Raw genomic sequence first — 27,627 nt, 5'->3', positions numbered from 1 at the left:
CTCAGCTACACAACTAATAGTTACAGAAATTCAAAGCTAACAGTCTGTGTAAAACCTTTAATAGTTTCTCAACACTGGACCTGTCATGCACTCAGGTAATCCACAAAAACTCCAAAGCAGTTTTAACTTAGGACTTGGTTAGACTTGCTGTTTATCTTTCCCTTGTTAAATGTAAATGGGGATGCACAGTCCTCTGTTATTAAAATATGCATGGCACGTCACGCTACTGAAGCTACCAGAGCAATCTTATGTTTGGAATATCCTGCCTTTTACAGGGGCTGAATCACACTGCCTTAGTATTGTTTCACAACCCTTCCCACCACTCCCCTCCTTTAAATAAACCTAGCATACACAGGAGCCTTTTCCAGATAACCATACTCTGCATGCAACAGTGCCAATTCTGATCAATCTGAACAGCTTTAGAAAAGCTTATTTTTCAGTTTCTGAAGAAAAATAATGAAACAATAAGAAAAATGAGGCAGACAAGCACAACTTGGGATTAGTTTCCAAATTTGGGGAGGGAGACAAAAAAAACCCCAAACAGTGTCAAGTTGGTTACTCAGACATGCAACTAAACTAATACAGCATTTGTAAAGGGGTAGACTGCCATAGATTAAAACTATTTGGATGTTACCTTGTGCTCATCTCGAAGGTGAGCGTCCAGTTCCTCTGTGTGTTTGGTCTCATAGTAGCAGAGTTGGCATTTGTAAGGTTTCAGTTCATTGTGCTTCTCTATGTGCTGCTGCAAGCTCTCATCACTGGAGCAGGTAAAGGTACACTTATCACAGCGGAAAACAACTCCCTGCAAGTACTTGGACAGTTTGGAACGGCAGACTTCAATGGGAACGACCCGCTCTTCTGTAGGGACAGGACAACATTCACTTAACAAATTTTATGAAATACCAGGCCAACATGTCAATAGTTTGGGTGCTGTCTCTGGCACAAAGAATGGGATCTGCTGTATGGGCAGGTGGTCTGTCTATGACAGAATGGGACCTATTAAAATAACATGAAAACAACTCTGCAATCACAGCGTTAATCTTTAAAAGCTACAAACACAAGTGTCCTCACAGACCTAACTGATTGTTGGGTGGTGAGAATAGGAATGGAAGTTTTGGGGCAAATGAGACTCCATCTGCGAGTCAGAGTAGCAGAGTGAAGGAATACAAGAACAGCCATAAATCAAACCAGACCAAAAGTCCATTTTGGTTCAGTATTCAGCAGCAGCCAGGAACAGCTTCTAGAAATTTAATAAAGAGGGAAACTGCAAGGTGCTTCCCAGTGCTTCACACACTGCCGGCTCTATATAAATTGGAACCAGTGTCCTCACAATCACATCTAAACTGCTCTCTGGGGATGGAGAATGCAAGCAAGGTAGCACCTTTTCCTGGAAAGGGCTGGGCGGTTAAGCCAGGGGTAGAAACTTCCCAACACATCTAGAGCTTTCAGAAGGCTCAGGCTCAAAATCCACAGGTGTGATGTACTGAAAATGCTCTTGCTGAGTTTCTAAACTCTGCACTTCTCAAACAAAGCACTGATGTTTAACAGAGCCGCTATTAATTTCATGTCATTTGACACAGCCAGAATTTGATGAGCCTTAACGCTCCTCCACTGTGGTGCTCTCCAAGATGTGTGCACAAGGGAAACCCAGAATGTGACCGTTCAGCAAAGGGTCACCAGATCTTCATTACGGACTTTTGTTACTCAACTGGCATTTTGAACAAGAACACTGAAATTTAGTACTGTTGATCCTTATGGAGTGGAGAGGTTTGATCCTCCCCATCCAGGTTCATCCTTCATGATAGATGAAAAAAAAAGAGGCCTGAATCTCTCATGGTAGACATGAAGGCTAGGGGAATGTGAGACGTGGCAATGCACACATGGATCTGAGCCAGTGGGCCCTTTTCTTTAGTGAGGAGGGTAATATTACACCCAAAGACAACTACAGAAACACACACACCCCTCCCTCACAGTGAGACTTTTTCTACAGCTCAACAAAATACTCTGTCCTGCTCAGCTTCTCCCTGAACAAAAAACTTATCCTATCTCATAATTTCCTCTCTGGTCACTACAAAATAAAAGAAGTTTTCCCCAAAAGTATGCCTTAACAATAAAAAAATCCCAAAAGCCCTACCTATAGACTAGAGATTTTTTTTTCTACACCAACAAGAGCTTTTTCAGCTATAAAGAAACCAAGTTGCGGCTATTCAGGGTGGAAACAGGATGGAAGAATAGGATCTGAGAGACAGCAGAATTTAAAGTCTTGGTGTCCATTATATCACAATCACACGTGCACACACATGCGCACTCCCCAAATCAAAGGCATTACAGTAAGAGGAGAAAAGCAAAATAAACATAAACATCAACTCTAGCCTGAAAGATTTCACTTTCAGGGAATGATTTAAAACTTTCACATGATGTATTCATGCCAGTGAACTTCATCCAAGAAATGATTTTGGAACTTGCAGGGCTTGCTTGGATCTGGACCCTTACATTTTGCAAGGTGTTGTTCTCATCTCCACCTTGCCCCTAAAAATCTCTGTTTATTTATTTACTCATTTAGAAAGCACTTATCAGATCTAGGCAACTGACAAGACTAGAGCAAACCATAAAGCCCCATATACAAACTGCAGAAGCAGCTTCTTTACCCATGTGCAGACTTCTCCAAAGTTCAGCAGTGTTTAAACAAAGACTACTGTAGACACCTCACAAGAAGATATCAAAGTTTGAACTCGATGGCCTCAGAGGTCTTTTCCAACCTAATTGATTCTGTGATTCTTTGAAAAACTAATTGTATTGTCTAGAAAAAATTAAAGGCCAACACCTCTGCTGGTCATGGAGCAAGAATTCACTGTCTCATCTTGTGCCTCTCTCCTCTCCCTAGGCCTGTCAGGGAGAACTGGAGAGCCAAACTTCTCTTCACCAACCTGCAGTAGCCTCCAGACGTGTCAGCCCCCTGTGACAGGACACCTGTAGTGAGTCTGTGCTCCATCTGTGCCCACAGAAGGGAGGGGTGAACTCCTTTTACACTGATGAGCGATAGATGATACAGGAAGAGTATCACCTTGGAAGAAGCTCTTCCAAGCTTATCTTGGAAGCTACAATTCTTAATGGGAAGCAAATTTCTTGCCGTTTTGTTTTGTTTTGTGGTGGTTGTTTTTTTTCATACTAGGTATTCAGTCTTCTAGCTGATATTGCTTTAGCCCTGTGAAATTCAGCTTCTGTAGCCACTCATTAGGAGGCAAATATATTCTCCATTTCAAGCACATGCCATTTCAACAAGGATTAGGGGTGCAGCAACCTCGAAGCAATGTAAGAGTCATGCATCTGTAAACATGCCTTTTAAACAAAAGGAACATTAACTATGAATGGATCAAATCCTCCACTCTTGATTTTACAAACTGCATTACTCCATCTACCTCAAAACCAATTTTCTTGGACCACAGCTCAGGGCTATGCCCTTGCTTTACCAATGAAATGGCTGTAAAAAAGGAAGGCTATCTTAGACTACTTTCACTATCCCTCAGTCTCTCTTTCAGTGCATCTCAAATTTTGTCAAAATTGTCTGCTTCAGCTGCTACACAATTAAACACTGGTAGAGGGTTCTTTTTTAGCTGTTTATATGCACCAGAAATAACTTTAAGTAAGAACCTTACTTCCTTTAATACCTGGACATGTGATGTCAAAGAGAATCTCTGTCCTTCCCTTGGTGGCTTCCGAGACACTTTGTTAGCTATAATTCCACTTGCATTAAAATTTCTTTTACTCTGTTTTACCTCTCCCAGTACCCTAGTGCACAGCCCATTATGTCCTTTGTTTGTTTCAGCAGCAAAAAATCCTGAGGTTGGTTTGAAACAACAGTTCCACAGAAGAACAGAACCACAGGAGGTAAAAATGTCCTGGCAAGTGGTCATAAACAACTTTGCACAGGCAGTGCAGGTACCTGAGCTCATTAAGTGCTCTTCCACTTCTGCAACTGGACATTCTCAGTGTCAAATCTATGGAAAATATCCCAAGCCCATACAGTTCCACCTCAGGCTGTCTATTTTAAAGTTCTGTCAGTGTCTACTGGAGCTTTGGCACAGCCACAAAACAGAGCATATCTCAGCAGAACTTACACAGGGGTTAACTAAACCCTCTTCTACTCTAAAGTGGACTAATTTTGGATTACGTCCTTAAAATGGGCAAAATCTGACACAGCAACACTTTCAAAGATGGGAACTAAAAGCTGAAGCATTTGTCAAACCAAACATGGCAGCTTCGTAAGGCGCTTTCTGAACCACTGACAGGTCATTTTCCCCAGATGTTGCCTTTGAACAGCCCTGTTAGCAGAGAGAAATTTGCTCACTGCAAGCTCACTGCACTGGTACAAGAAGGACTTGAAGCTACCAACATGGGAAAGTGGTATGTTACAAGGAATTATGATAGCACTTGTCACACCAGGATCTCCTCCAGGAAAAAGATGGCATGCAAAACTTGTGTTTGCTCACCACCAATACCCTACTGTGAAACTCTGCCCAACCTGCAAGCAGGCAGAGTGCCATCCCAACACATGGGTTTGGATTTCGGCAGCCAACAGACCATCTACAAGCATCAAGTGTGATAGCTGTGGGCAGGAATCCCAGCCCAGAGAGCCCATACTGCTGTCTCTTCTGAGTTAGCAAGCCCATAGTTAATAGAACATAAAAAAATCCCAAATCTCACTTTTATCAGGCTTAAAAAAAAAATAAGAAAAGGAGAGAGGTGTAGATGGAAAAGGAGCCTTAAAGGAAACTAAAAATGAGATAATTGTTTTGATCCTAATAATGAGGAGGAGAAAATAAGAATTAACCAAGGGATATTTTGGAGCCTCTCTGGTTAGGTGATAAACTGTGACAGTGAGTTTAGGATAGCAAGGCCTTTATGATAACAAGGGCATAAGCAGGAAACATCTCTGGCCTAGATCAAAGCTGTAAATTAGAACAACTCTTGCTAAACAGGTGCTTGATGACTGCCAACCACCCTACAGGAAAACCTTAAAACCAATTTCAAATCTTCCCGTTTCAGCACTGGCAAACTTTGAAATTTTATAGGGAATAAATAAGACACATGGTTTAGAAATGAAACAAAAAGATACTCAACGGCTAATGACTCACTCAACATACTTGTCCTCACATACAGAGAGGGCAAAATTTAATGACAAAGCCACTGTTCAGCATTCCCCTCATCAGGTACAGACACACACACAGATGTTTGTTACCTCTGTGCAGAACTATGTGGTCAATCATGTTGCGTTTGTATTTGGTGTGATACAGACAAAGAGGGCAGCGAAGGTCTTTGGGTCCTTCCTCGGGGACTGCTGAATGCCCAGCTTCCACGTGCATAGTAAAAGCAGATCTGTGGAACAGGAGGAAGAGATGGAAGCAGTCAGGAGAGGTGTGCAGGGAAATGATGAAGTGTCACAAGCTCTGTAAGGGATGTGTCATGTAAAACAGTGCAGATGCCACTCAGCCCTGTCTTCACGGTGCCGCGTGGCACTGCAGTGGGGCTGCTCACATGAGTAACACATGAGCAAAGGTATTTGCAGGCCTGCGTCCTCAAGTGACAATCACTCATTCTGACAAGATATTCTTTCGCTCTATGGTCACATCGCTATAGTTAAGATAGTAAAAGAATTCCAATCCTTTGTGCTTGTCATTCGTCTTCAGGTTGAAATATCCAGTGCACTTTCTCTAGCAAAGGTTAAAGTTTTAGCAAGTTGAACAAAATCAATTAACTCTTCTGGACTTGCAAAAGTGAGGACAAACTTATTCCTGCAGGCAGATAACATCCTTAACCATCTCTGTCTTTGTAGGACAAGCCCCAAACCAGGCAAACTGTTCAGACTGAGGGTACAAAAGTGACTTGCGTTCACAGTGAGTTTGGCACCGAGTGGTTAACTTCTAAAGCATCAGCTACAATGATCTGAAAATCCAAGATTAAGAATACTTATTAGTGTGGAAGAATGTATGAATACTCCACAGTAACTCTGAACAAAAAAATATCATGCTGGCATTACACTGGCTGCATACTTAGGAGTTGCAAGAGATATGCATATAAAAGAAATTAACTGTACATTTATCTAACCACAAGCTCAACTGCTGAAGTCAGGGGTTTCTGTAAACTTAGTGCACTTGTTTTTTCCCAAAGCTTGCAAAAGCTAAAGGACACGTTGAACTAGAGTTAAAAAGTCTCCTTGATTTTCTTCAAGACTGTTACCTTGAACACAAACAGACTTACAAGTGGCTTTGGACCCAATCCAGCAATCCCTGGATTCTACAGGTATATTTCTATCATCTTCAGTGAGTGCATTCATGCATTTAAGTTTCTAAGGTGGCTTGAAAAGGGGACTGGTATGGGGTGGTTTTTTTGCCACCTCCTCCCTTTTTTAAAGACAGAAAATATGCTGTGTTTCTGAGAAGCACAGCTTAATTCCTGAATGTTTGAGACACCACATGGAAGAACATTACTCCCTTACTAAGAACTTGTTAAAATGCTACTTGATTTAAGATTATTTCATAACATCGAGGTAAAAGAAAATGGCACTCCCAAGACATAGATTGGACCTGGAAATTTCTGGTAATCTTTAAGACAGAGAGCAATCAGAAAACAAAGCACAAGCAATAAATTTTAAAACACAGAGGTAGCAAGGGGCTGAAGCAACAGAGGCCAGAGACATGTAACTAGAGGCTGGTCTTATGTGGATTCTCTGTGCTCAACATTTTCTTCAACAGAACTCCTTCCCTCTATCCAGTCCTACTACTACTGGTCTCCTAAAAACAACTTTGAGGTCTTAATTATCAGCTGAGGGCGTTATACTCGAGGGTCCAGCACATCAGGGGAAAATGAACCAACACAGGTGCACAGGCTTTTTTTTTTCATTAAAGAGCAGCTGAAAACACACACACGAACCAACACACAAGGCACCAAGTCCTTCAATTCAAATAACTGGATTTTCTGAAATGTCTCTGTATGCTATCAGATGTGCTAGAGAATAGCATCTTTCTAGAATTTATGCCAGAAAGATTGTGGGAAAAATAAAATTACATTAGAAAGGTTTCTTCAGAAAGGTGATATAAATTCCCCTGTCTCCCTAAGACACTTGACTGCCACATGTTTCATGCAGGAAATGACCTTATTCCAGCAGAGAAAATTTTCACACTTAAGAATTAAGGAATCGTGAAATGATAGTTTTCAATTCTTAGAGAAGTAAGGAGGGAGTTTGGCAAAACTACCACCTTGGACTTCCAGAGGGTAGAGTGTGATCTGTTTAAGGGACTGGTTGAGAAAGGCCCTTGGGAGGCCATCCTGAAGGGCAAAGGACCACAGAAATGCTGGATTTGTTCAAAAAGGAAATTCAAAAGGCTCAAGAGCAGGTTGTCCCCATGTGCTGAAAGATCAGCCAGTGGGGAAGACAGGCTTGGCTGAACACAGAACTGTGAATGGAACTCAGGGGGAAAAAACAGTTTGAGACCTTTGGAGGAAAGATCGGGCCACTCAGGAACACAACAGGGATGTTGTGAGGTTATATGGGGAGAAAATTAGAAGGGTCAATGCCCAACTAAAATTAATCTGGTTCCTGCTGTAAAACAGTAAAAATGTCTTTTAAATACATAAGCAACAAAAGGAAGGCCAAGGAGAATCTCCATCCTTTATTGGATACAGCGGGAAACAATGGCAAATGACGGGGAAAGACTGAGGGACTTAATGCCTTCTTTGCATAAATCTTTAGAAGTAACACCAGCTGCTCTCAGGGTACCCAGCCACCTGAGCTGGAAGACAGGGATGGGAGCAGAATGATACCACCATAATCCCCGAAGGAATGGTCAGTCACCTGCTACACCACTTCACAGACACACAGGTCCATGGGGCTGGATGGGAGCCATCCAAAGGCACTGAGGGAGCCGACAGAAGAGGTTCCTGACCCACTTTCTGTCATTGACCAGCAGTCCTGGCAAACCAGGGGGGTCCAAGGGCTGGAAGCTGGCAAATGTGACACACATCTACAGGAAGGGTTGGTAAGAGGATCTGGGGAACTACAAGCCTGACCTTGGTGCTGGGGAATCTCATGGGGCAGATCATCCTGAGGGCCATCATGCAACATGTACAGGACAGTGAGGGGATCAGGCGCAGCCAGCCTGGGTTTAGGACAGGCAGGTTCTGATCTTCTATGACAAGGTGACCCACCTCATGGATGAGAGAAAGACTGTGGATGTGTCTACACATGGACTTTACTGAAGCTTTTGACACATTTTCCCACAGTGTTCTCCTGGAGAAACTGGATGGTCATGGTTTGGATGAGTTCCCTTTTCACTGAGTAAAAAACTCTCTGGATGGCTCAGAGAGTGGAGGGGAATGGAGCGACATCCAGCTGGGTTCCCTCACCAGGGGTGTGCACCAGGGCTTTGTACAGGGGACAGTTTGGTTTCATATATTTATCAACAGTTGGGATGAGGAGATCAAGGGCATCCTCAGTCTGTTTGCTGATGACACCAAGTTGGGCAGGAGTGTCAATCTGCTGGAGGGCAGGAAGGCTCTCCAGAGGGATCTGGGTGGGATGGATTGATGGGCTGGGGCCAATTGTGTGAGGTCCAACAAGAGGAAGTGTTGGGACCTGCCTTGGGTCACTACCCCCCGCACTGCTTCAGGATAGGTGAAAAGGGGCTGGAAAGTTGTATGGCAGGAAAAGACCTAGGGGTGCCAGTGACAGCAGCTGAACATGAGCCCAGGTGTGCCCAGGTGGCCAAGAAGGCCAATGGCACCTGGCCTGTACCAGCCATGATGTGGCAGCAGGACAGGGCAGTGCCTGTCCCTGTGATGGGCACTGGTGAGGCCCCACCTCAAGTTTTGGGCCCCTCGTAACAAGAAAGACATTGAGGTGCTTCTGAAGTGTGTCCAGAGAAGGGAACAGAGCTGGGGAAGGGTCTGGAGCACAAGTCTGATGAGGAGAAGCCGAGGAAACTGGGGTTGTTTACCCTGGAGGAGACTGAGGGCAGGACCTTCTCACTCTCTACAATTCCCAGGAAGGAGGTTTTAGCCAGATGGAGGTCAGTCTCTTCTTCCAAGTAACAAGTGACAGGACAAGAAGAAACAACCTCACATTACACCAGGGGAGATTTAGATTGGATATAAGGAAAAACTTTTTCCCAGAAAGGGCTGTCAGGCATTGGAAGAGGTTGCCCAGGGAAATAATTGAGTCACCATCCCTAGAGGTATTTAGAAGATGTGTAGATGTGGCACTTAGGAACATTATTTAATGGTGAATGGTAGTGCTGGGTTAATGTTGACTAGATGATATAAAAGGTCTTTTCCAATCCTAAACAATTCTATGACTCGATTATTTTAAAACCTGCTGCAAAGACTTACTGTGCTGTTGTCTGCAGCAGATGGTACCGGCTGTTGTAGGACAGAGGAAAATGGATTACATGGATGCTGCTGTGATCTGGCATGGTATTTCCTATGTTTCTCTCCCTGGTCAGCAGTGGCCATGTTTCTGTTAGCTACAGCCAGCTCTCAAAGATCTCAGAAGTCTTTTCAAGTGCTAAAAAACGCCTTATGAGTTCAGTTTATCTGTTTTGCACAGTACTTACTTAAAGCCTGTATAAAAGGAACAATCTTTGCACTTGAAGAGTTTTTTCCCTCCATGCTTGTCACGGTAGTGGCGCCGAATGCTCTGTATGTAACCCGAGGAGAATTCACAAAATTCACAGTTAAGGATGGCTTCCGCTTTTTCCACTCCTGCAGCACTCCCAGAAAGTGGAATTGGGCTGATGTTGTTGTTGTTCCTAGCCAAAGCTGCAGACTGGTAGTGGTTCAACTGCTGCTGAACATCAGGAGGCTCAGAGTACGAAGAGTCTGTAAAGAAACAGAGTGAAGTTGTTATTTCAGGTGGATCAACAAATCTGAAAAGGTTTGATGCCTGCTTCGAAACATCTTGGCTTTTAGAGGCGTTGATCAAGATGTTAGTTACGAAACTAATCCTGCCTTCTGAAGGAAATAAGAGGTGTAGGACTTCTTAATCTAATCTAACGTGTATTGTCCAATTTATAAGGTGATCAGTACAAATCATGATTTTTAGATCTGATTTAGGGAGAAAAGGAGTGACAGATTTAAATTAAAAGTAGTCTAAAAAGAAGTTTGACTTTAAGACACTTAATTAATCATACTAACAAATGTTTTATGTGTTTGGTGCATAAATCAAACTAGACCCTCTCAAATGAAGTGAAGGTTTGGCACAGGATATACATAAATAGGTTACCTACCAAGAGAAAGGGAAAAAAAACCAAGGAAGATAAATAAATGGATACTTTTCCCAACTCATTCATGGAATTACTTAAGAAACTCACATCGAAAGTTAACTTTAGAATATGACCCAATTTTACTTTGTCCTGTTCGAAGAAGTCTTCATGAAAGGTAAATTCAAATGCTCCTAGTGATGGTGTCTGAAATTTAGCCACCATTGGAAAAAAAAATATATTTAATCATAAATTCCAGTAAACCAAACTTTTAAACCACTATGTTTTTCTATAGAGAAAGAGATGTCTCTTGACGTGTATGTCTGTATAGACACATCGCTTCTACAAGCCAGCAGAACTCTGTCACACCATTTCATTGGCATGTGGAGGAACACAGTCCAGAGATGTCTCAATACTGAAACTGAAAGCTGTAATATGTTAGCTGGATACCCCAAAAAAAGGAGGGGAAAGAGGCAGGGTTGTATTGAACCCTTCACAACACAGTGCTTGAATGTGGAGGTTAGGAACTCATCTTTGTTCTATACAACACACAGCTGCCCATGAATGTTAAAAATCAAAGCAGATGAATAAACCACAGACGAATTTTAGTGCAATTTTCCTGAACAGAAGACAAAAGGCTCTTTTCCTAAGCTTTCTAGAAAGGTGGAAAAAAGCAAGGGGGGGGAAGGGAAGTCAGGATATAAACTATACCAGCCAACTGCTGCTTTGATGTGTACTTCATTTTCCAGAGCTTAATTCCCCAAGGCTAGATATATAGGAATTCTCTAAGAGACATACTTGCGGGAACTTAACAACATCCATTCTAACCAATTAGTATGGATAAACAAAAGCCAAACAGGCCTATACTGCATTCAGTGTGGGGACTTCTCCACTGTCTTCAAAAGAGCAAAATGCTTGCCTTCTTTTCTCACTACCACAGAATATACATGCCCAAGAAATGAATAACAAATAACAATAAAAAAACCCAACCTGACCACACAAACAAAACAGACACAGGAGATAAATGTCTCTGGGCTCCCCTGTCTTCAGCACCAGGGGTACAGCAAAGACAAAAGGCAGAGACACGAAAGATTCTGGTAAAATGAATGAAACATTTTTTGTTTTCCCTAACCAAGCCGCACAAACTGAGGTTGGATTACAATTTAGCATTTATCATCTCTTGCTTCCACTCCTTCTACAGCAGGTTTGTTCATCAAGAGGGCTCACAGTGAGCTCCACCTGTTTAAATGTCAAGGCTTTATTTTCCTTGTGCTTGAAACAGGCTCCCTGTTTCCTTTACTCTGGCACAGGACAGGCCTGAGGAGCCACCTCCTCTGCAGAAGTCTCTTCTCTCTCAGAGGTAGCACCTGTGTGTTCACCCTCCTTTGGAACAGGACGGTGAGGCCCAAAACAGTGTATGGTTCAGAGCAGATTTTGGTGCCTCGGTTTTATCAGCGATTCTAAAAGCCCAAAACACTGACAGATTTCCTGACAGGGGTATGTATGTATAGCAGCTCCAAAAAAAGTTCGTAGCATTGGAAACAGCTCTTTTTTGTATGCGTACCAGTCGAATCACTCATACAGTACTGACTGAAGTCTACTTTTTTGTGGTTCACTGTTCCCCTTTTCAGGAAAAAGGGATCAAAAAATTTCCACATCATCATCAAGGTTCCCAGCCAAAGCCTCAGCAACATCCATGGCTAAGAAAGTTACAGGTCTAAAAATTATTAGTTTCAACAGAAGAAAGTTCTGCTATTGTCTGGAGGATCTACTGTACTTCAGATATTTTTATTTCCCCTAGCACCTGGTCTCTATTATTCCAGCTTTCCAAATTGCAGTTGTGTATTTACAGAGCTCTGTGGAATCTGCAATGGGAAAAGTGCTGAAGTAGACAGCTATACGTCACTTCCCACAGTAAAGAAAACACACGAAGTAGCTTTCTTTCTCATCAGGAATAGCCAGTGTTGGCTACCTTACAATTTTTAGTATATTGCTCCATTACAATTGAAACAGCTATGATATTTAGAGAAAAAAAAAACATCTGAAGAGTTTATCCAGTGTCTTACCCTTAAACAATGGCAGCATGCATATCCCTAGTGTAGTCTTCACTTTCTCCCCTGCCAAATGCTTTCATTATTTTGCAATCTTTCTGCAGTGCAAGATTTAGCACTTCTTGAAGGAAAACATTCAGGATTAACATGTATATAGGGCTTCTGTTACTGCCTGAGAATCAGCTTGCCAGATAGCCATCCTGGCATGCAGGTGCAACCCAGCTCCACGAGGGACACTTTGGGCACAGCCTGAAGCCGACTAAAGGCATGGGAAGTTTTCCACTGGGTTTAGTGAACCCCACCTTTATCATGCCCACTCCAACAAAGTGGGAGGGGAACGAAGGCAGGGGAATGACAGTTGATTCAAGTTTGCTGCCAAACAATGCATTTTAGCACACAGCGCAAAATGAATCTGCCAGAAAATAAGAAAGAGACAATGGGGTCAAGGTATTGGATACTTTTATTTATTTTTCAAAGATTTATTTTATCTTTCAAGAGAAGGACTAGGGACACAAATCCACAGCCAAGGACCATGTCCTTCAGTGCTGGATTGACTTAAAATGTTGACCAAGTTACAAGAGCCTTAGCATGTAGACAAGCCTTGAGCTGCTGTGGACATTTTAGTGGTGTCACTCCAAACAGGATGCCTGGATTTAAGAGTGGAGAATGAAGTAGGAAGAGAGCAGAGCCTTCCTCTCAGAACTGACCAACAACTGAGTCACGGCTACACACAATGGAAGTTCCACCTCAGCCTTTTTCCTGTACCCCAAGCACCAAAGGTTGGGAGCACTCTGATAAAGTATTAGCAGCCTTGGCCTGGAGAAGGATCCAGCCATTCATGCCTGAAAAATGGCTCTAGAAGCCAACATCAAAGTCAAATAGCAGAAAATAGGCAATGTGAAGATTTAAGAGAATTTGTATCAAGTACACATAAAACACAAAGGCAAAGAGAAAACACAAACGGAAAGAAAATGAAGAAAAATTAAACACCAGGAAGTACCAATTATATGTTAAGGGAAAAAAGATTTGGGTTTTTTTCATTAAACAGCCTTGAGGCAGCACAAGATAATAAAGCACACTTATATATGCAATGAAAGGAAAGAAAATTGAACACTTAGTCCTGAATCATTTGAAACAATCACAGAAATAAATAAAAGCCCACACCCAAAACACTGAGATCCATTTATAAAAGTAGTTCTATCCAAAATGAATGGAAGGACTTCACCATGCAACTCCAAAAGCAAGATAACAGCATAGGATGATCTTGGGTAAAAGAAAGGACACCTACATTCATGTCAAGAGGCAAAAATTAACAGTGATTCATGTAGTTAAAAATGGAAGGACAGTGGCAATGCTGCACTATTTCACATATAGGATCTACCTACAAACTACCTGCACAGGAAGAATAACAAGAGCAGCAAGTAGCGTAATACCTGCCAGCACTTATGGATCTAAAAGATATTATCTATCCTTACTATATAAAAGCATTCTCATAGCCAAAATGCAGAAATGACTAGCTGAAAGGAAGGCAGTAGAAATTACTGCCCACATGGTGATTTATCAACATAGAGGTATCTAAATTATTACTGCATTCTGGTAATAACATATAAGTAAGTCTCATTGTGTCTCTGCATGGGCATTTCCACAGTGCCTAAAACACTAAACTGCCTGGTCAGTGATGCTGTCACCCTGAAAAATTTATTCAGAGTACAGTCACAAAGACTGACACAATGAGCCTGTCAACAAATCTGGAAGTTACTGCCTCATCCAAAAGAGCAACGGAATACAATAGCGAAAATGCAAGTTGATACACACCTGCATACCTTGGGATCATACACTGGGGAAAAATATGCTATTCAAAACCCACCACACAGAAGCAAAATGAAAACCCAAGTTTCACTGAATCCTATGCAGAACAGAATATATTTCAGATACATAGAAAAATCCCAATTTTGGGATCCTTTCAGAAGAAAAATTCAGTTTCAGATTCTGACCTGATTGCATAAGTTTACACAGAAATTAAATGATGTTTCAGTTGTTTGTAGGTGTTTTCAGAGCTATCAATGACACATATGCAATGGTAAAACACTTAAGTCACCTAAACCAAACAACAACAGACCAGAGATACACATGGTTGTGTCTAAGTAAGAGACACTGAGAAAACAGCTCAGAGTTCTCAGCAACAGCTGAGAAACAAGAAGGAGAAGTACTTATTAAAGGAAAGAAGTTAAACCAATGTTTCATCTTTTTAGGGTGAATAGAACTAGATACATCTAATATAAGCATTTGCATGCCTGCACAGTGATGGGTAGGGATGGAGTGAGAAACACTCTTCAGGAAAAGCAGTTCTTGCGTACACTGGAAAGAGATGTTACTGAATTAACTCAACTGAAGTAACTCAACTGAAGTAACTCAACGACCAGGAGTCAGTGGGAGATAAAAATTAAGACACCATGCCTTCCTGGTATATCCACACAAAGATCAACCAGTCAAAGAGATCAGCATTTGTATGAATAATGAAATTGAGGATGGAGATGTCTGGATCCTGAGATAAGAAAAAAAACAAAAAGAATGTAGAAATAACAAGAAATGCTTAATAACCCTTTGTGGGGGGAAAGGGCAATGTTGGAGTAACACAGGACATTCTAGATCTGTGAGGAAATTTTCTAAACAGACTAAGAGGAAAATATTTGGAATGCTATCTGAATTCATTCATAAATAGAAAATTTCTATTAAAAATGACAGAAAAATTCCAAGGATTTGAGAAAAACAGCAAAAAATTGGTTTACTCTAGATAGAAACCTATTTGTAAAACCAAATAAAGATGCAATACCAAAAAGTACCAACAAACACAAAATATACAGCCAATTATTATTTTAAAATGCAAAAGATAACTGTAAGAGTGGAACCTAGGAGATTTACGAACATAATCCTTTCCAAAATTCAATGGGAACTCAAAATTACCAGTTCACTGAGTGGTAGGATGGCATATAGTCATGAATGGCAACAGCTTGAAAAGTGGGAAGGTGGTAAAGCAGGGTGTCATACAAAGATTGTGAAGACTACACACATTTGTTCACTTTATGCCACGCAGCACTGACCTGGAAGGAAGAGTACGTGGGAGGTGAAATGTTCTGGCAATAAATTAAGCTGAGGGAAGGGAATGATAAGACTCAGAGAGATGTGACAAAGCATTCATGAAGAAGCTTAGGGAACCATACAGTACAACCATACAGAAGTTTTATTCACTGCATGTTTAAAAACAGAATATGAGCCTACTCCTCTACCTAAATTGCGATTTCTGCTAAAGAACCCTGACACTGCTAGGATGTTGTGAAAGAGATATAACAGAAACAAGCCTTGTCTCTTGTTTGCATCCTCCAAAAGACAGAAGAAAAGAATAATCACAAAGGAAAGGAAATAAAGCCCTGGAATAGAATTGCCATTTAAAGGATTTGCATCCAGCTCCACCCACTCCACCCCCCACCCACCCCCGCCCCCAAAAGCCCAAACAAACCAACCCACAAAAACCACTACCACCAAACCCAAACCAAACAAACAAAAAACTCAAAACAACAACAAAAAAATCAAACCAAAACAGAAACCTTGTTGGAGGAATTTATTTCAGCACTATCCATAAAGGCCACTTGGATCATTTCAGACCAGCTTTCGTAAGGAAGATATTACATATATTTCTAAGTCTCAGAAGTGGGTAATGAGAAAGACACATGGACTATAGAATCTTGTTTATTCAAAAGAGATGAGAGAACCTATATCCATGATTCCTTATAACTTTGTATTACTTTTAGAGTTACGTGCACATCTAGCTCTGAATGGAACCAAAATAAGATATATGTCATGCAGCTTCTTGTGCTAATATTAAAATCATTTCAAAGGGACATAAATTTCACCTAATTAAAAGAAAATAATAAATAATTTTATCATATGAATCTCTTCCACAGTCTCACACTGCTGACTGCAGAAGAATTTGGGAGTTTCACAGTTAAGATCAAGAGTAGCTACAATACTCTGTATAAATGATGCAAATGAATGTTTAAGATTTATGAAGGAGTAATGTAATTGATGAATTAAGTCATACCATATTATTTCCATCAGAAGAAAAGGATTAGTCTAAGAGTTTCCCATGCCCTCCTGTTCTAGAGTATCCAACGCTACCAGGAATTCCCATCAGCATGAGCTTTCACAACTGCTCTGCAGTGTGCTTTGGAAGGAGCATTTTAGTGGTCAGGAAACTCTTCATCATATTGCCATTTAACTCCTAGTTATCCCATGTTTTCATCTGTTTTCCCCACAATATTTCTTTCCTGGCTTCAACCCAATTTAACTTTCTTGCAGTTTTCTAGGTGACTTGGCCACTCTCTAGTCACACTTAGGCTGCACACAACCCTCTCACTGTAAACTTTTAGCAGCTGCTCCACGTCTCACAACCTTTCCAACAGTGACAAGCCACTACAACTTTGTGGCCCCACCAATTGCTTTGCCCATTGCCATTTTCACTGACAACAAGAAGAAGATTATGCACAGGTGCATCAAGTTTCCTCTGGCACTCATGTTATCAAATCTCTGTTTATCTACTGCCTTTTCTTTGAAGAATGTTTCAATCTGACAATCTGCTGCCACTGCCTTACACTGGGGGAACAGTTTAAACTGTTGGTCATGTTTCAGCCCTACATTCTTGTAATTTGTTATTCAAGGAATGAAATTCCATTGTCTAAATGCACTTAAAAATGAGACTTCTACTGGGTCAAACATTAGGAACTCCATAAGTTTACCTATTTCCATAAAATGCATAAAAGGTTGCCTAGCTATTTCTTATTCTGTTGAATCAAACTCAAACTCAAATCTCATAAATGGAAGTGCATTTACAGAAGAGAAGAACACAAACAAATCTGGAAATAGCTTTAGCAAGACACTGATTTAACCAATATGCTAAACAGACTTACAGGAAAGATATTCCTTTCTGAATTTACAAATGCACAAAGTTCTACTTCAACTGATCCCTCACACAGACAATAATCTACCAGTCAATTTTTTATTTTTTTCCACGAGTAACCAAATGATCCTCATGCTATTATGTTCCTTGATTTCCTTGTCATTTTTAAAGAGCCAATCCATCAGATGTTTTTCAGGAGCGCTCCGCATTTCCCTCTCTGCTGCAACCACCCTTTCCATATTTGTATTAATACAACCCCAGTGCCACAGACACACGTGTTGCTGTCACCTAAATGCTCACTTGCCTCCAAGGCTTGACATGAAGAGGGAAAGAAATCAGCTTTATCGAGTGCTACATATTTGCATTTTGCTTTAAAACTGGCCCTAAACCTACAGTGACAATATATAGGTACTGAGGATTTATTCTAATCATAGAGTTCAGGAACTTGTACAGTTGTTCTGGAGACCTCCTGCACACACCTTGACATTATTTTTATTGCTGAAAGTCTCCATCTCCATCTCCACCAGCTCTGAGCTCACACTATTTTGGGCAGTATTTTCAGGTACATGTAGGAACAATGTTCTTTAAAGAAGAAATAAAACCAGCTACCTAAATGTCAAACACTGAGCTGTCAACTGTGATGATGATATATGTCCATTGCAACAGAGCTAAAATGAGCAAAGGAGTTTTACCTCTCCACCAAGTACCAAACCCTTCCAGCATGCTTTAGATCAATGGGAAGTAACTGGAGTCTCAAGGGACAGAGAAAATATCATTGGCTTACACAAGAAGGCTATTAATATGCAGGAATGATAGTCTACAGAAATGCTCTCTTGGTCAAGTCATACTATATAACCCTTCTCACCAACAGCATTCTTTTTACTCTGTATAGAGTGATCACAAACTCCACAGACAGCAGTAGCATGTGACACATAAGGAGACCAGCATCTACCACTTTGTCCCCTAGCCTGAACAAAAAAATCAGAGCCAAAAGACAGCAAAAACCTCAGGAAAAAAAACCACAACAGGAGTCAGGATTTGCTTCTTTCTTTTCACTGTGGGTGTAATCAGGTCATTTCTTTCTGCTCAGAAGGAATCCAGAAGATATTTCTTCCTTTACTTATTGCTTGATCCACCCAAACAGTCTGTCTCCTCTCTAACCCAGGCAAGCCTTTCAGTACCACAGCAATCCCATCACAGCAGGCTGGCTGAATCCATAAAAAGACTGACAGCAACCTTCTCCCAGCTGCATGAGTTCCTGTCTGCATCCTGTTGAATCTCAGTTTTGCCTTTACCCATTCAGTTCAAGCACAAAAAACAGTACCAGAAAAAAAAAGCACAATGAACAGCAAGCTGACAACCCCCTGAGCACAGCTAATGACATCTCCCTCTGTTCCACTACCCACAAAACTGTAGGAAAAGGCCAAAAGCCAAACAACTCCATAGTGGAAGAGAGATGCAGAGAACAAGGTCATCCCCAGTGCCTTGGGACCTCAAAACAGTGAGGAGTCTGTTCAGTAAAACTGGAGGTGAACAAGCCCTTGTTCCACCAGCCTCTGCCAATCTGATGCAGAAGAAAAGTTCCATCTGATCCAGCATCTGATATTTAGTTAACACTGACCACAAGGAGTAAGACACACCAGCAAATACTAGAGAGTTTTACAGGCACTGTAAGGCAGTGTGGCCACTGTGGGAAGAAAAGATAAGCAAAATCTGAGGGGAGAGCAGGAACTTGCTCTGGGTTAGGGAAAGAAGGAACACAGCTGGGGATAAAAAAAGCAGCCTGCAAGGCACTGATACTTCAGAGTAAGCATGAGGCATCACTCCTCCTGTGGGGCACAAAAGCAGTGAAACAGGCCAAACAAGTAGTCGGCTCTTTGCAGACTGTGACTGCAAAAGTAGAGGCATCTTCTGTTCTGCAGTATGCAGATCACCATCGTGCACCCTTAACAGGGATGTGGTCCTTCCAACTCACCTTGTAATTAAAGCAATTAGCTATTGAAGCTCTGCCTGAATTTGCCCTGTAGTCACTACTGGCTCACTGCTCTTCCAGCCAAACTTCAATGAAATAAAAGAATCTGAAACTTCAAAAGAGTTTTTGACCAAACCCTTCCCCCAAAAAACACCCAAACCATGAACTAAACACATTCTGCTCCAATACAAAGTTTCCTGGCTGAGAGGATTGACCATTGTGCTTTTCCCCAAACTGCAGCAACCATAAAACACCAAGACACATTAATAACAATGGGAGAGAAACAGCACCAAAGGGGAGGAGCATCATCTTACAAACTTTCTTCTCTGATTGCAAGGTTAAAAAGATATTTCTTATCAAGAGTAACAGTGCACATGAATAAAAACAAGCAAGTCAGCCACAAGTCTTGATAGGGATTTTAAAAAAAAAAAACAACAAACCCCACAAATCAAGGTAGTATGTCTGACCACGTGGAAAGCTTGCCTGTCTTCTAAAAGGTGGAAGGAAAAGGGAGATGTGAGTCTCTAGGATTGAGCAGATTGAGTGGCTTTCTGTAACAATCATGACACACTGGCACCAGTTTAGGGGATTTTGTTAAAAGATGCCTTGCTGCCCACAGTTCTCCTCTCACTTTGGTAGTACATTAAATTGCTTTAGCAAACCTACCAAATGCCCTCCACACCCTGCAGAAGTTCATCTGTCAAGCACCACAGAAGAAAAACCAATCCGATTATGCACTATCTACTTTGAAAAATTGTACAGAAATGGGAAGAGATTTACAGCCCATAAACAACAGTCCCAGAAACAAGGCTTAGCAAAGCAGCTTTGTACCCAGCCTAGATCTGGCAGAGCAACCAGATGTATTTGTATTTGTCTCCAGATGAGGCAAAGTTATTTTCTACTGGCAAAGGCTAAAGTTCAGGAAAAAACTAGAACAGGGCACTGGGTGTTTCACTTAGTTTTCAATGCATTTTCTGCTGCAAGTAATTAAATTTAATGAAGATTAAAAAAAAGTACTGGGAAACTCAATAAACCTTCTAGTTCTGACCCTGCATGTGTGTTATGATGTGTGCTGCTATTAGTGATAGATCCCGTTTGGTTTGCACAACAGTGAAAAGCATAATTACTGAGCTTCAAGGGCACACAGAAAGTGTGCTCCTTCCTATATGTCAAGAACTGGTCACCAGGAGAAAGGAATGGTACTGTACAACAGCAGCATGTCTTCTGACTGAGAAGACCTTGGAAACCACATCCAGGTCTGTTTAGCCTTGCACTTTACTGTTTTACTTTGAAAATTCAACATTCTTAATCAGTAAATTAAAAAAAAACAACCAACCAACCAAAAACAAACAAAATCCAAAACCACACCAAACCAAAACAAACAAAAAACCCTATTATTTTGAATTACTGCACACAGTCATGATACAATTAAATTTATGAGGCTCCAAATCTAACAGCCATATGAATAAAAAGTATAACTGCTCTGTGATGCAGTTAGGCCAAAGGGGTTATTTTCACAAAATAAAGGGCTACTCAAAAAAGCCAGGGCAATTTAGGACAAGTATTTACATGCTCCGAAGAATCTTTTGCTCTGGGTGAAGTCATAACACGAAACTGTTTATCGCTTTGTTGAGTCATTCTGCTTTGTAGACTTTATGATGACAGCTTGCACTCGTGAGTTTCTCCAGTTAAATAGGAGGAAAAGAGCACACCACATCCAAAGCCCTCAAACACAAGCTCACATGGATAACACCAGTGCTCACACAAGCAGTATCTGTGCTTTCTCCTCAGCTGATGATCACTTTGGACTGAACACTTTGTTATTCGTGTTTTCTTGTGTTCAGTCACACAATTCTTGTGTCTCTGCCTTGCTTGCAACTCTTCCTTATTGAAAGAGATGGGAGCCTTCTCATCTTAATGACTCAACAGTGCAGACTGTGGGATTCCATTGCCTTGCACTCAAATGAACAGGAGCAGAGCTGGCACTGGAAACCCTGTGATACACACTGACACACGGAATGACAGCACCATCCTTATATCCAAACCACCCATCATGGGCAGAGATTGGTATGAATGCAAGTTCTGACTCTCACAAAGACTTGAACAAAACACAGAAACAGAGCTTGTGAGGAGATTCATCCAATCCACGAAGCAGTTTGTTTGTAGTATTTCAATTTACAATGAATTTTTACTGTATAAGTTCTCAAGACAGTTAAGCAACATTTTAGTGTAAATTGCAAATAAGTAAATCCAAATAAAACCCAAGCCAACCATACGTGCAAATAGTCAATCCCCACCATTTCCTTCTTGCAAGATGAAAAATACCTGTAAACTATGAGTAGCAACAGAGCCTTTTACCACGATGGCAACCTCATCATTTCAATAGGAGTTGGACACTACAAACCATTCCACAACCCTACACTATGAAAAACAGAAAAAAATGTTTGTTGGGGTGTTTCTAAGAAAAAAAATCCCAAAACAAATGATCACCACCCCCAGTCTCCAGTCCTCCCCCACTCAAAAAAACCCTGAGTGCTTTAGCTCTGGTTAGAATAAGATACGATGATAACATGTTCCTTATTTATCAAAATAGCACCCAATGGGCAAAGAGAGGTAGGATAAAAAAGCAGGATCTTCAAATCCTGTTTCTTTAAGAAATCCTTCTCTGTTAACTCACCAGAACTGCCACAATCACCTTCTTACACTACTGCCCTGAGAGAAGCATTAAATGCACTGAAATGTTCGTTATAGGGATTGAAGAGGTTGTTATGCTTTCTAATAACACCTTCATTAGAATTACAGTTGACAAAAGATTCAGCACCTACTCCACTTTAGCTTCACTTCCATGAAAGGTATATCATGCATCCCAAAACACCTCTGGGATACACTGTTGAATACTTCAGATATGTTTGCTCCTACCAAGACAGAAGTGAAAGAGATGAACATAAATCCATTCATATCTTTTAATGAACACATCAATCTAAAGGAACAAAAGAAATCTCCTAAGTAAGGCCCCTCAGGGAACAATTTTTGCAAGGGAGAAAAAAAGCACTGGCAGTAGTTCCACTGGGCTGCTGTCCCAGAGCAGTTCTTTTCAGACATGTACTCTGCTGTTACAATTCAGTACCCTTTTCCCTTTCCTCCATTTTTACAGTGCTCAACAATTGACAATATGAATTCTGCTAGCTCCTCAAATCTCCCCCAAGTCATCCTGCTTTATCTCCTATTCCAACCACAATATTCATTCACAGGCAGAAACATATTCCTTCTGCAGCTATTCCAATGATACCAGCCTGCTGCACACCTATGGACCTACAAAACAAGCTCCTAACAATGTGATGCAAGCTTTTGTCTGTCTTTCACTCCAGCCCTAATTCAATTTTGCATCCCTGGCAAATTAACTTGATCACAGTTCACAATGCAGGTTATTTATACACACTAACAGACAAAAATCCAACTACACTACACCATGTGAGGCCTTCTTAAGACTGGCTCCAGCTGAACGTAACAGTGCCCATCACACAAACCTGCATTTCCTGTTGTTGGGACCAGTATTTTATCTAGTCTTGCACACCCATCTACAACTCAGCAGGCCTAGGCCACAAAGGCATTGAATTATTCTCTTCTAAAAACCAAAAATATGTGATGTCATAAGAACAGCCATCACCAATTTGATCTGCAGCCAACTTTCTAACGTAAAAAAATTATTTAAAGCAGGTTATTCCTTCCTCAAGCAATGCTGAAAATGCTAACACGATTATTATAACACCTGTACTTGTCTGACCAGCTCCCCAGTGGGTGGCTTCTATTATTGTCAAAGTGACTTAACCATTAACCCCGTTTAAAGATCATCAGACTAATTGGGACAAATTCTGCCTTGGTTTCAGGCTGCATCACAGATTCTAGGTAACAGAGTCAACTTAATGAAGTGCTTTCACTAACAGAGTCATCATTTTATGTATTTCCAGGAAGAGTTCCTAAAGGCTGTAGAATTATCTTCTACAGGATCTGCAGCTGAATTTTAACTCCACTAATTATGAGTTTGAGCTACTTGGATAAGCAAAGAGTAACTGAACCATCCTTACCAAAACTAAGTACTGCCCTTCTGTATCTCTCAATACACCATTGCCAACAAATTACTGTTAAGAGACAGGAAAGACTAGAACAGCCACTAAAAATTATTTTCCACTTCTTAAGTCAGTAATCAAACATTTTCTTCTAAAAAGCAATCAAAAAGAATATAACATATCTCAAGATGTACCTGATTTCTTGGATTAGTTTAAGCTAGCATTTGCAAAAGATTCTGATTCTGAGCCCAAAAGTGACTTGCTAAACCACAAAAATACTTTTCATGCCTTTTTCTTAATTCAATAAAGTATTTTTATGCTGATGAGTTATTTACTTCAATTCCTTTCAGCCATTTTCTTAACTTCTTCCTTATCTTTCAGTCTTTCTCATTTCACCTTTGTTTTTTTTCCCGGTGAGAAAGAAAAAGTGGTAAGATGGGAAATCAAAAATGATTACTGATAACATTTACTTTCCATCCTTAGTTTATCAGCAACCCAAGCAATACAACAAAATGGCTGCTGTGGAGTACTTAGAACCACTCAAACTTATGAAAAAAAAGGTATTTTCCTCTCTTCTAATACACCCTCCATCAACCCCAGTTCCTTGAACATCTGCAGATCTGACCCTTTTAGTCAGTCATCTATATTGTACTCCTGTGTCAATGCAACTCATTCAGGAAGGTTTTTTTTTCAAAGAGGAGCTCTTTTCTTAATTGGCAGGAAATGACACCCAAAGACGACTCATAAGCTACTTCTTAAAGAGTCTTAAAGCTTACTATGATACCACACAACACCTCTGGCATGAATCTGCATTTTCTCTGTTTAAATAGTATCCCTTCCTCTGCTGTTTTATAAGTATCTTCTACATATCCTTCCAGCACAAGGGGATTAACAGCTTTCAAAGGAAACATTGAAAACTGTTCTCAGGTTCTGCACGTGCAGTTTAATATCTGAAGGTATTTCTGGTGTCCTCTGTAGAAAGGGCAAGAAGAATAATTACTTTTACTACCATCACAAGTTCACATTTTAAGTTTTATCACATGGTTTCCCAGAAGTGCTCTACTAACAAGATTAGGTATTAGGAAAAAATTCTTTAAAGGAGAATGGTGAGGCCCTGGCACAGGTTGCTCAGGGAAGCTGTGGATGCCCCATCCCTGGAGGTGTTTAAAGTCAGGTTGGACAGGGCTTGGATCAACCTGGTCTAATGGAAGGTGTTCCTGCCTATCACAGGGGGTTGGAACTAGATGATCTCCAATGTCCCCTTCCAATTCAAACATTCTATGATTCCATGAAGATAAAGGGGTGTTTTTCGATGGAATTATATGGTCCCTTTCTCACCGGCTGGCAATAAAAGCCTCAATTTTGAAAATTTTCTACAATTTACATCTCTACTAAGAAGTAAAGCCAGTAGTGACATATACCAAAGTCAACTGGTGTGGTGACAGAACAAGCTAATGTCATATGAACTGGTGAGGATCTAAGGCAGGTCACTTCCTATAACACCACGTTTACTCTTGGTTTTGATGCAATTTCTGGTTTTTTCTTAATGATCAAATGAAGATGCTTTTGGTGTAAGTTGCCTGCTGCAATTTTGTTTGCAATTAAAATATTAAGCGGCACCTTAGACAATTAAATTCTTGTTTTGAGGCACCTCTTACCATTAGAGTCCTCCACTTCTTCAGCAGGAGTGTGGTTCTTGGAGGTGTGGTGGGCGTGTGAGGCTGCAAGGTTGACAATGCGGGGTCTTGGTAGTGTCAGTGCTTTCCCATGCACTTTCAAGGAGTGCTCTTTCAGCTGGCTGATTGTCATGGTGGAAAATGAGCAGGAGGAACATTTGTAGGCATGTTCACCTGGGTGAGCGAAATACAGGCAAGTCATCAGCTCACAAAAGAAACAAAATGGGGCCTTCACAGTTCTCTTACTGAACTTGGCAGTAAAATTCCCATGGACTCTTCAGCGAAAGACTGATCCCAAAGAGAACAAGCATGTCTCCTTGTTGGAGCAGTCTGGAGTCTGTGGGTGTAGACACTTGCTTTGGACCAAAGTATCACTTTCTGACAACTGCAGATCCTTGCACAGTGACTGATGTCAAAAAAACAGAGACCAAACTCTCAGCATGCCTGTGTTGCATGGTATGGGAAGAAAACAGACTCTGGGATGAAAATGGAGTCATTTAACTATAGCACTTCCAAATTTCTTTGGGAATACAGCAACTAGAGATGGTGAAGTCATCTGTTTCTGCATGCAGCAACATCCAGCGTCATTATTAACGAAGCAAGAAGGACACTACAAAATGCTAACAAAGGGCCCTCCAAAAAAAAAAAAAAGGTGGGGGGGAAGGGGGTGTGTGGAATTGCACTTGGGGAAGATCACATTTTTCCTTATGAAAAACCTGCCATTGGGCAGCAGTACTCTTCACAGAACTGGCAACCAAGTCAAGGTTGGTTTACTGCAAGAAGTGAACGTGGCAATGCCAAGTATAGTGCATATCTATAAGGCTTTGTGAAAGTGTGTTATGAAAAAGCACTAAAAGAAGTGAAAGAAAAGCAGTAATGAACAGTAGTGGATGTAATTCTGAATACATTCCAAGCCATAGAGACAGCAAACAAGAGGAAACAAATCCTGATACAAGATTTGTTTTGCATGGCGGCAATTGGAACACAAAGTGAAACTGTCCCAACACAAACACTGTGATATTATACAGGTGCCAAATTATTATTTTGGAAGTGCCATTTCCATGTACAAGAGTAACACTGGCCACATGTGAGTTGTACGTAAAGTGCCAAAACCAATACAGGAGTGAAATATTCATGAATAGTAACAGAAGAACGAGAGTTCTGGTAATGAACGAAGCAGAAAATGTTTTCCATATCTCAAAAAATTCAGCAAACAAGGTTCTCACACAACATTGTTTCCAACACCAGAAATAAAGTGAACCAAAAGAGAATGTGAAAACACACATACTGCAGCAAGTCAGAGTAAGCATACCTGAAAAGATTAGCAACTGCCCTCCATAAAAATAAGTCCCACCCCTATTCTCTTCCAGAAAAACTATGCTAATAATCAGAACAAAATACAGACTCTCAGAATGCCTTTTTTTGGTACATTTGAAAAAGAACCAAAATGGTGACACAAGAAATTGTCGCTTTTTTTTTTTTCAAATGACATTCCTCAACTGCGTATCATATCAGTTACATATTTCCTTTTTACAAATAGAAATAAAACATTTTTTTGAATAGCATGTACAAGTTGCTCAATGGAACAGGGTAATAAAAGGACAAAAGATACTCCAATGTAGAAGATACCAGTGAGATACAGATATAGACCTTCATGGTTTGTCAGTATGAGAGATTCCTGGATAACACTATGCACCAACCAACTGTAAACTTGAAAGCACCACAAGAAATTAAAGCAAATAGAGAATGATTACATACGAAGTAGTCTAGACATACTACTAAATATGCCCACAATTCATTTCAAATGGACATCAACCTGAAAGGATGTGTTTGATGGCAGAGGAAAGGCTACAGTTTGGCTCAACAGAAGTCTTCTGCACTTTTTTGACTGTTGAATTTGTGTCTCATAAAACGATCATATTAATAGACATAAATAAATGTAACCATTTACATAGTAGATTTTAACTCTTGATATGTTCTCAAAGCATTGCGTTCGAGATTACAAAGAAACTGAGCAGGGTCAATACTCTTGTCTTACAATCATCCATTTCTGCATTTCCAGTGTCACTGCTAAAGAAGAAATTGCTAACAAGGGTCCCTCAAAAATAAACGCAAAAAAAAGAACTGGTGAAAAGGTTCAGATGAAATCAACAGAGAGCCTGTTTACAGATCCTGTCAACTGTTCTGCTCCATGCCAAAGGAGACGGCACATACTGGATGAAAAACAAATGCCAGAAACAGTGGTACCAGCTGTTAGGCAAGAATGGATTTTGTAGTTCACTGAATTTTGATCCATCCTCAGAAAATGAGGCAGAGAGGCAGACCGAGTAAAACACTTCAGGATTCAAGATTTTACTGAATTTTACAGATCTCCAGGAGACTTTAGAAAAATTCAGGGGGATTGAAGTTTCAACTTCTAAATAAACTGATAATGGGGAAGATTGAAAACTGACAAAAAACAGTAAGAGAGGTTCAGAGAACCACTGGGTTATTGAAAAACTGGGGAGTCTGAGGAAGTCTCCATAACATGTCTATTCAGGAGCATGTATGAAGGACTGACCCAAAACACGACAAAGTAAAGCTCTGGCTGAAAACCATACATGCAACTTTCTGTGGTGAGAATATTCATTTAGTAGAAGTGGTCTGAGGCAGAA

General features: G+C 40.7%; 1 protein-coding gene across 5 annotated transcripts in view; it reads right to left on the bottom strand.

Moving 5' to 3' along the window:
* The window catches only part of ZNF462 (zinc finger protein 462), a 93,434-nt gene that overhangs the window by 11,840 nt on the left and 53,967 nt on the right, over nucleotides 1–27,627 (bottom strand). For 4 of the 5 annotated variants that reach the window (XM_050329964.1, XM_050329966.1, XM_050329965.1 and 1 more), the window contains 4 exons: nucleotides 24,956–25,147; nucleotides 9,609–9,873; nucleotides 5,240–5,376; nucleotides 635–858 (listed from right to left, as the gene is read on the bottom strand). In XM_050329964.1, coding sequence (XP_050185921.1) covers nucleotides 635–858; nucleotides 5,240–5,376; nucleotides 9,609–9,873; nucleotides 24,956–25,147 — 818 coding nt within the window. The remainder of the gene's footprint in view (nucleotides 1–634; nucleotides 859–5,239; nucleotides 5,377–9,608; nucleotides 9,874–24,955; nucleotides 25,148–27,627) is intronic. The other variant, XM_050329968.1, reaches the window with a different exon arrangement.

The sequence above is a fragment of the Myiozetetes cayanensis genome, unplaced genomic scaffold (assembly GCF_022539395.1).
Source record: "Myiozetetes cayanensis isolate MyiCay16 unplaced genomic scaffold, myiCay2020 scf4, whole genome shotgun sequence".
In the NCBI taxonomy this organism is placed as follows: Eukaryota; Metazoa; Chordata; class Aves; order Passeriformes; family Tyrannidae; genus Myiozetetes; species Myiozetetes cayanensis.
This window is presented reverse-complemented; position numbering and strand designations above follow the sequence as displayed.